This window comes from Myxine glutinosa, chromosome 5 (genome assembly GCF_964187855.1).
Source record: "Myxine glutinosa chromosome 5, kmMyxGlut1.1, whole genome shotgun sequence".
NCBI lineage: Eukaryota > Metazoa > Chordata > Myxini > Myxiniformes > Myxinidae > Myxine > Myxine glutinosa.
In genome coordinates, this window is record NC_136265.1 from 165,837,745 (window position 1) to 165,847,145 (window position 9,401).

At 45.5% G+C, this 9,401-nt stretch overlaps 1 protein-coding gene across 2 annotated transcripts; it reads left to right on the forward strand.

Moving 5' to 3' along the window:
* The first annotated feature begins 949 nt into the window (after positions 1–949).
* Positions 950–6,234, forward strand: SNU13 (small nuclear ribonucleoprotein 13). 2 transcript variants are annotated; one of them, XM_068115671.2, is made up of 3 exons: positions 950–1,074; positions 5,357–5,474; positions 5,706–6,234. In XM_068115671.2, the coding sequence occupies exons 1-3, from the start codon at positions 1,072–1,074 to the stop codon at positions 5,966–5,968; spliced, it is 384 nt and encodes a 127-aa protein (XP_067971772.1). In that variant the 5' UTR covers positions 950–1,071; the 3' UTR covers positions 5,969–6,234. The 2 variants fall into 2 exon arrangements, with proteins under 2 accessions (XP_067971772.1, XP_067971771.1); XM_068115670.2 differs by lacking the exon at positions 950–1,074 and having other exon boundaries at positions 5,348–5,474.
* The last annotated feature ends 3,167 nt before the right edge of the window (positions 6,235–9,401 follow it).

Consider the following 9,401-nt stretch of genomic DNA (forward strand, 5'->3'; position numbering starts at 1 on the left):
TCCTTGGTGACCCAAAAGTCCCCAAGGACCCAAAAGACACAAGAGTCCCCAAGGACCTAAAAGACCCAGTTGACCCAAAAGTCTTTAATGACCCAAAAGATCCCAAAGTCCCCAAGGACCCAAAAAGTCTTGATTACGCAAAAGTCCCCGATGACCCAAAAGACTCAAGAGTCCCCGAGCACCCAAAAGTCCTTGACGACCCAAAAGACCCAGAGGACCCAAAAGACCCTCCTGAGTCTGGCAGGCCGGTACGCTACAAGGCGGTGAAGACCAATGAACATTTGGTACAACGGACCAACGCCCCTCGTAATTAAAACAGCTCTTTTTATTTTGGCGCACAGGGCAGTTCGAGCAGTTTCTGAACTTCATGTACACTACTCACAATAAGTTAGGGATATTGGCAGGTTCTTCGGTGTGGTTGATTTTGTGTATAAATTATGTTGAAAAAAGTTGTTCGTCCTAATTGTATGGTTATTAATAAGTGTGAAAACACAGCATTCTTGATTTCAATACCATAACCCGAACCCCCATAAAAAAATTAACTCACTCCCACAATATTCCTAACTTATTGTGAGTAGTGTAAATGTCCTCCACATTTTATTCATCTGCTGCAGAAGCTGAAGCACATATCTGAATGATGGTGGTGTTCACTGAATGCCCTTTCCACCTCCATTTATATTAACCCATCCGTTACTCGAGCAAAGCAAAGGCACGTGGGCTAAAGCCTAAATGGCCTCCTGCCCTGCTGCGTCCAGGTTCGTTGTATATACCTGGTCGATTTAGCTCGGCTGTGGTTTACCGTTTTAATTATTGCAGTTTGTATTTATAAACTACGCTCCAAAAACGGAGTGAAAATACAAACAAGGGCTGAACATGTAATAATTTCAGTACGTAAAGCTAACTCCATTTAAAAGTCGTGATTACAACACAACGTGGGCGTGTCGTCACTTCCTTCGTCTGCGACTTGTGTTGTGAGTTGTGTGCGACATTCCTCCGTGAGGCGTTCAGCTGAGAGGATTTGCCGGAACATCTTCAAGAATCTCCCTCCGATATCTCTCCGAGCCGTTAATCATGGTAGGTAACTTGCTTTGTTTATTTATGTTCCGAAGAGGAGCGCTTTCTGCCTTTTGCACGGTTAAAACTTCCATTTGTGCTTCAAGGCCTATCCAGTCACACATGGCACGAAGGTGCAAGATCGGCATCATTTTGGCCCCGCTCCCTGGGTCAGGGTTCAAAGGTCAACGACCAAAAAATGCAATTACAGCCACATTTTGAGAATGTTTTTTAAAAAATGAAATTTTGTACATGTACTAAACATTGGGGGAAGCATGAAATGTTTAACGCTTTTTTGGGATTTGAATCCTGGTTCAGGCCTCAAGGGGCGTGGACTTTGGATTGCAGGGGTCAAAACGGGGAAACATTAACTCAATTTGATATCGGGTCATTCCTGGTGGAACTTTTTTGCCATCTTTCAACATTGCTTTAGGTGGGAAGACCTGGGATTTGAGATGGCACTCGATGGACTTCGCTCCAGTTAGAACTTATTCCATGGACGTCATGCATTGAATACAATGTCCTACCGTTTAAAATCCAGTCTATTTCCTCAAAATCCTGCTAGTTGACATCTGTCTCTTCTGTGTGCTCCACATTCATCACTTCACTCTCCATAAAGGCTTCGTTGCAGATTATGCTCGAGACGACACAATGTGTGAACTTTGTTTTTTGAAGCACACACACACACACACACACACACAAACACACACACACACACACATACATACACATACATACACATACACATACACATACACACACACACCAAATCCTGCACCGTTCCCACCTCACCACTGTCTCCTGGACACATTTGACCAGCCTATTATAGGTTGAGATGGCATTGGTGTCCATGGTTTAAAATCCCGCTGCTCTTGATTATCCTCCTTGTGCTCTCTTCAGCTTGTCTTTCGCATCGGGCCAATTTCCAACTGTTTGATAAGTCGGCCATCATCACTGCAATACCTAACTAGAACGGCACTCAGTAGAGAGCATACCTCTGCCTGTTTGGCCATATCACTCAATGGTGAAGAATCACTTTAAAAATTATACTAGCCAGATCCGGATCCAGATCTTCACCAAAATCAAATCGAATCGTCCCTGTCAGACACCAAACTGTTCCACCAAGTTTCGTCCGAATCCGTCCATAATTTTTTGAGATGAATGAAATCAACATGAATGATCGTTTTAAGGCAATTTTTCCCGGGGGTTAGCCTGGCGGGCCCCATGACAATCGTGGTTCCCTGTTTGAGGCAATGTTTTTATGGCCGGATGCCCTTCCTGGCGCCAACCCGTGGTCGCCTCTTACGATGCGCAGGGATACGGTGTACCTATTCTAAACCGGGGTACACACCGGGATAACTTTTTGAGATATCCTGCTATATATCATTTTTGGCCCTATCTCTCGATGGAAGATCACTTCAAAAAATTCTAGTAGCCGAATCCGGATCTTCACCAAAATCTAATCATTTCATCGTTGTCACATACGCTACATCATCTTTTTTTTTTGTATACATAATCGAGGCTCTTGAAAGAGCTAACATTTATCACACAAACAAATCAAACAAACAAACAAAGTATATAACAAGGGGAGCGGTAGACAAGATGGGGAGAGAAGGGGAAGCACATAAACACAACATTTGTGAGAGACATCGGGAATGTGTGGGAGGGAAAGGGCTTGGGGGGAGGTGGCGTGGGAAGGGGGTGGGGGTGGGAAAAGTATAAAACACAAGGACACCAAGGACTTTCAGGAAAGAAGTTGGTATTTCAAAAAAGAGGATTTGGGGTGAAATTAGCGGGGGTAGAAAAGATCAAGGTTTTGGATGGGGGAAGATAAGAGATGGTGGTGAACGGCTGTTTTAAAGACCTAGAGGGAGGAGTGGGATTGAAGGGAGTGGGGGAGTTTGTTCCAGAGGCGGGAGAAAAGAGGAATGAAGGAGTGAAGGTGAGCAGAGAGTAGATTTTGGCAGTTTAACCATAAGAGGGTTGCAGGCAGATATTGTGCGACCTTTAGGAATATTTGGGGGACAGAGCCCAGAGAGGGCTGGGGGGGCAAGGCCGGAGAGGAGTCGGTAGAAGACAGAAAGACCACCAACCTGCCTGTGGTGAGTGAGTGAAAGGCCCTCGGAGTTAGCTTCATCGCGGGAGATTCCAATGATTCTGAACGCTTTGGTTTCAACAGCGTGAAGACGAGCTAGGTGTGAGACAGGAGCACCAGCCCAGAGGGGAGAGCAGTATGCCATTGAGCTGCAGATGAAAGCCTTGTATGTGGTGAGGAGCTCAGGTGTGCCAAGGAAGGACTTCGCACGATGGAGGATGCCCAGTCGGCGACTGGCTTTGGAGGCCAGATTTGAAATGTGCCAAATTTCGTCCGAATCCGTCCACAACTTTTTGAGATATTTTGTTCACAAACAAACAAACAAAGTGATATACAGGGGTGAAAACATAACCTCCTTCCACGAGTGCAAAAATAGATCCAGTCAATTACACGCTAGTAAGTTTACTTTCAATGATTATAAAGTTGTGGATCCATCACCGCAGCTGATAAGTCTTTACACTTTTCATGAATGGCTTGATCTTGGAGCCTCCATTTGGGTTGCTTAGCGAACAGACGTGTCTACTTACTTTCTCATGCATTGGAAGAGGTTCATTCTCTTGAATATCTGGGCATGACCTTCCCATGACCTTTCCCGAGCAGTCCATATATCTAAGCTAGACTTTTCAGTCTGTTCTGCCATGAAAAGTCTTCTCTTGGTAAATCTGAACTTGCGGCTTACCAAGACCGTTGCATTTGGTTATCTCAGTTGGTTACTGTTTTTCTATTTTGAGAATATGTCAGTTACACTTCACACTTGTCTCTGCTGGATTCTGTGGAATCCAAACCTCACAGAAAGTATAAACACAATACTTGGTTTCGTGCTTGCTGTCATTGCAGATGGTTTTGGGGACTACTGCTTCTTCTTATCTTGCGTCCTGGACCTATTCTTTCATGAACCCCCTCCTTGTTGAGCTTCCAAGCTCAATGCTTGCTGCACACGTCCACTCCTTTGTTTTTTTTTTTTTGTTTTTTTTTGTATACAAGATCGAGGCTCGTGTAAGCTAACATTAATCACAAAAAAATAAAACGGACACATAAAACATATACTAAAGGGAGTGGGAGACAAGATGGGGAGAGAAGGGGGAAGCACACGACTACAACAGTAGAGAACAGGGACATTGGGAGATCTGTGGGAGGGAGAGGACTTGGGGGAAGGAGGCATGGGAAGGTGGGTGGGGTGGGGGGGTGGGGGGGAAGGTGGGTGGGGTGGGGGGGGGGGGTGGGAAAGGTATAAAACACATGGACACTGCAAGGACTTCCAGGAAAGAAGTCGGTATTTCAAGAAAGTGGATCTGGGGTGAATTAACGGGGGTAGAAAAGATCAAGGTTTTGGATGGGGGAAGATAAGAGATGGTGGAGAACAGCTGTTTTAAAGACCTGGAGAGAGGAGTGGGATTGAATAGAGTGGGGGAGTTTGTTGAAGATTGAAGAATCCCACTCTTCCCACAGTACAGTACAGCCACCTCAGGGCATCCTCCATCCCTTCCCATGACCTAATCTACCCACGTTAAACCCTCCCCTTTTTGTTTATTGTGTTGCTTGTTGTTGCTGCCAATTGCTCCACTGTCACTTCATTGTCCATGTACCCTCTACCAGGCCACTCTTCCAAGATCATATATTCTTCATCCTCCTATATTACATAAGGAGTGTGTGTGTGTGTGTGTGTGTGTGTGTGTGTGTGTGTGTGTGTGTGTGTGTGTGTGTGTGTGTGTGTGTGTGTGTGTGTGTGTGTGTGTGTGTGTGTGTGTGTGTGTGTGTGTGTGTGTGTGTGTGTTCCTGTGTGTGTTCCTGTGTGTGTTCCTGTGTGTGTTCCTGTGTGTGTTCCTGTGTGTGTTCCTGTGTGTGTTCCTGTGTGTTGACTGCTATCTCCACTTGTGGGTGGGTTTCAGGAGATGGAATGGAGACCTACCAGGCCTCACTCAGTCTGTGTACTCCCCCAAACCCCTTAAGAGGAGGAGACGACGACTCATGATTTTTGCCTGTACATGTGCCACAGTGCAGATGGTTTCCTGACCACTGCGGCAGAATAGGGGGCATTGCTACTATCCCCTATCCCCACTCCACCTCGCTTCCCCACCCCCCCCTGTTGGGGCCACAAGCATTTGGTTGGGCTCCCTGGGGACTGTGTGTTTCTAGAATACAAAAATACACATAATTTAGTTTTTTCTGGCCTCTCAGCTTTGCTAATTTTCATTCACTATGTTGCAGACAGATGACGTGAACCCAAAGGCCTACCCATTGGCTGATGCACAGCTTACCAAGACTATCATGGACTTGGTACAACAGGGTTGCAGTTATAAACAGCTTCGTAAAGGTGCTAATGAAGGTGTGTTTCCATCACCTCCTTGTGGCCTGTGTTTCAAAGCTGGTTATTTTTGAGACAATTGAGTTTTAGCTTCATTACAATTTTCTCATATTGTTTTAAATTTGCTTCTCTTAAGAGATTGTGAGAGAAGTGCCATTTTGTTTGTGGTGAGCTATTTTAATCGATTCCTGGTTAAAGAAAAGCTAAAACTCCTAACCATTTCTTTTTTATCCTTCATTTCTTCCCACGCAGCCACAAAAATGTTGAATCGTGGTAAAGCAGAGTTTATTGTAATGGCTGCAGATGCAGAACCCTTGGAGATCATTTTGCACCTGCCATTGCTCTGCGAAGACAAGAACGTGCCTTACGTGTTCGTGCGCTCAAAGCAGTCCCTCGGACGTGCGTGCGGTGTCTCCCGCCCAGTCATTGCCTGCTCGGTTGTCATCAAGGAAGGCTCGCAGCTGAAACCGCAGATCCAAGCTGTGCAGCTGGCTATTGAGCGGCTGCTCATTTGAGCATGGCTCTTCACACAAAATGGTCACCTGGTCCCTATTACACAGCTCTACAGTGAGTTTAAAACCTGTCATTTACAGTATGAACATTCACCTCCAATTGCACCATCGTCATTAATCTCTGGTTGCTTTGGCTTATTCAATGATTGTGCAGTGATGGGGAAATTCTTTCATTTTGTTATTGTGAACCCCAACATAAAACCCGAGTTTGGCTTTGTCAAGTGAGATAGCAAGTGTAAATAAGTGGCGAATTAAATGGCATCAACCTTTGGTCTCGCTAACTCGAGTAATGCTCCCCAAAAGTGCATACTCATTTGTGCGTCTGCTCATAAAGTGCTTGTTTTTTTTTTTGTGTGGACATATTGTATGTTAGTTGTGAAAACGAAATACAGTACATTCTTTTCCATGAAAAAAATGGTTTGTCTTTTTTGATTTTCCACAGCAATCAATATGACCGAGTCACTATTTTCTATGGTCTGGCAGGATGGCTTAGTCCTAGAGCATACAGGTACGCATGTTCCTGCCCTAACTACCTGGTCAAACGTCAGGCCTGGTCACCCAGTTCATGAAGGACTTTGGCCCAAAGCACTCCCCAGCCCTCCATGCCCACCTAGCCAATCCCACAAGAACGTGTGAATAATTGTGGCCATTACAGAAGTCTCTTTTCGGCAACATGTAAAATCTTCTGTCATATGCAGCACATGGCTGCGGGTAGCATCATTGGCCGGGGTGTGGCTGTGCTCCTGATAGTGTCCTCTTTAGGTTCGAGCAGGAATTTGTTCATGGTGCCGGTGATAAGTCGCCTACTCTCCACGAAGGACACTGTGGGGTCTTTAATATCCACTAACTAATGCCACAGGTGGTACACCCTTTTAATGTCCATCTGAGGGATGGCACACTGATGAATCGGCCTACCTGTGAAATGCCGGGATGACTTTATAGCTGGGTTGGGACGCAAACCCAGGCTGGACAGCTGAGAGGTGAGTGCCTATCTTGAGGCCATCCTAGCAGCCCACTTTTAAATGCTGAACATCATGCCTCAGCGTTGGGGAATATCAAGATTCATCCAAAATGGGGAATATAGATCATGAAAATGCCATAACAGGAGTTGGAAAGACCCTTCTCCATGGCCTTTTTTCTCAAGATTCTAAGGTGTTCTATAAATTCTATGTTAAATATTCATGCCCTCTGAACCACCATTTTGAAACGTCCTGCGCGTTATCGCCAATGTTTCTGCCTTGAGGGCACTTAATACAGTAAAAAGTCCATTAAATGTTCTCCAAGGTTCAGTCCACTGCTCCACTGCTCCCCTCCACTGCTCCAAGTCCACTGCTCCCCTCCCCCAAGGTGTCCCCCAAGGTTCAGTTCTTGGCCCCCTCCTCTTCATCCTTTACCTGTCCCCGCTCGGTCACTTAATCCGCCGTCATGGTCTCCAATTCCACTGCTTCGCCGATGACATCCAGCTTTTCATCTCCACCAAGTCCGTCTCCACCGACACCCACTCTATCCTGACAAACTGCATCACTGAAATAAAATCCTGGCTTCAAATCAACTTCCTCAAGCTTAACTGTGATAAATCTGAAATAATCATCATTGGCCCAAAAACGCTCACAAAATCCACCCATAACTTTGCCCTCAACATCGACGGTATCCCAGTATCCACCTCCCCTCACATCCGGAATCTTGGCGTCATCTTTGACCAAACCCTTTCCTTCGACAAATACACTAAACAGATCACAAAGTCAGCCTTCTTTCACCTGAAAAACATTGCCCGTCTCCGCTCATCCCTCTCCTCCACGGCTGCAGAAACCCTCATCCACGCCTTCATCACCTCCCGTCTGGACTACTGCAATAGCCTCCTCTATGGTTCACCCTCAAAAATCACCAATAAACTCCAATACATTCAGAACTCCGCTGCCCGTCTACTCACCCATTCCCGGACCCGTGACCACATCACCCCCGTCCTTTACAAGCTTCACTGGCTCCCCATCCCCCAGAGAATCCAGTACAAAATCCTCCTCTTGACATACAAAGCCCTCCATAACCTGGCCCCATCCTACCTGGCTGACCTCCTCTCCAGACACACTCCCACCCGCAACCTCCGCTCTGCTGGTACCAACCTCCTGACCCCCTCCATCCGGACCAAATTCAGATCCTGGGGGGACAGGGCCTTCTCCATCGCTGCTCCCACCCTCTGGAACTCACTACCTCACACCATCAGAGACTCCTCCTCACTCACCACATTCAAAACATCACTAAAGACCCACCTGTTCAACACTGCATTCAACATTCAACCCACAGCATTTAACCCCTGACTATCTCTTCTCCTTCTCCCTCCTTTTGCTTTAAATATTTCCCTATTGATTCTTGTCTTTTTGCAATTGTTGTTTTCATGTATTGTTATGCATTATGTTTGCCACTCTGTCAAAGCGCCTTTGGGCTTCTGGAAAAGCGCTATACAAAATAAATGAATTATTATTATTATTAAATGAAACTGCGTTCTATTTTTCCCACTGATCTCTATACTAACTGGGATTGGACGCTCGACGCCAAATCAACGCTAATCGGTCCATTCGCTGTGAAGTCACCGGAAGTAGATTCGTCGCCATATTGGTTCCCCCAGAAAGAGGCGGCTGTTAGCTACATCACTGGCTATGTAGTTTGCATGATGAAGAGAATCGACTGCATGTCTTGTGCTATAGCACTTACTACTTCAGATGGTAGTTGCCATAATTTCTTGAGGATGAAAGATCACGGGGGCCTCCAGAAAGCATCATCAAGCGTCATTGCCACATGCTTGGAAACAGAGAAATGTTTTCAACGACTACTGAAGACGACAAATGGGAATCTTCCTCAAGGATCCGGAATTTCAGCTGCAGTATCCATGGCTGTTATGAGCAATACTGTTCATATGGACTTATTTTCTGAAGTGCACTCACACCAGTTTGAAACTGCAGTGGAAGATAATCATATTCACAACCTCGTGAAGATAGCGGCTTCTTGTTATTGTCGAATCAAACTCTGTCATCTTGGGAAAAAGGAGACGGAAGCCGTCACCGGAGAGAAAGTCAGGAAGCAGATGTCCAAACTGATTTTGTTCAAGCACCAGTGAGATTATAGAACACACATTATACAGTGTACACATGTTGCTATTTTATATTCTGTAATTATAATTTATCATAATTTGGCAATATCCTGACGTTTTGGAGGAGAATAACAAAAATATTTACTATGACCATCATGTTTCTCTGCCCAGAAGTATAACTCAGAAGTTTGTTTTCACTATACTCTTCTGATTCTGATTCTTTGATACAACAACAACACAACATGCATTTTAAGGCCATTTTCCCTGCTAGAGCATGGGCCTTGCGGTCCCCATGACAATCTTCTCCATTTTGCCCTATTTTCTGCATCTCCCCTTGTTAACCCCCTTGCC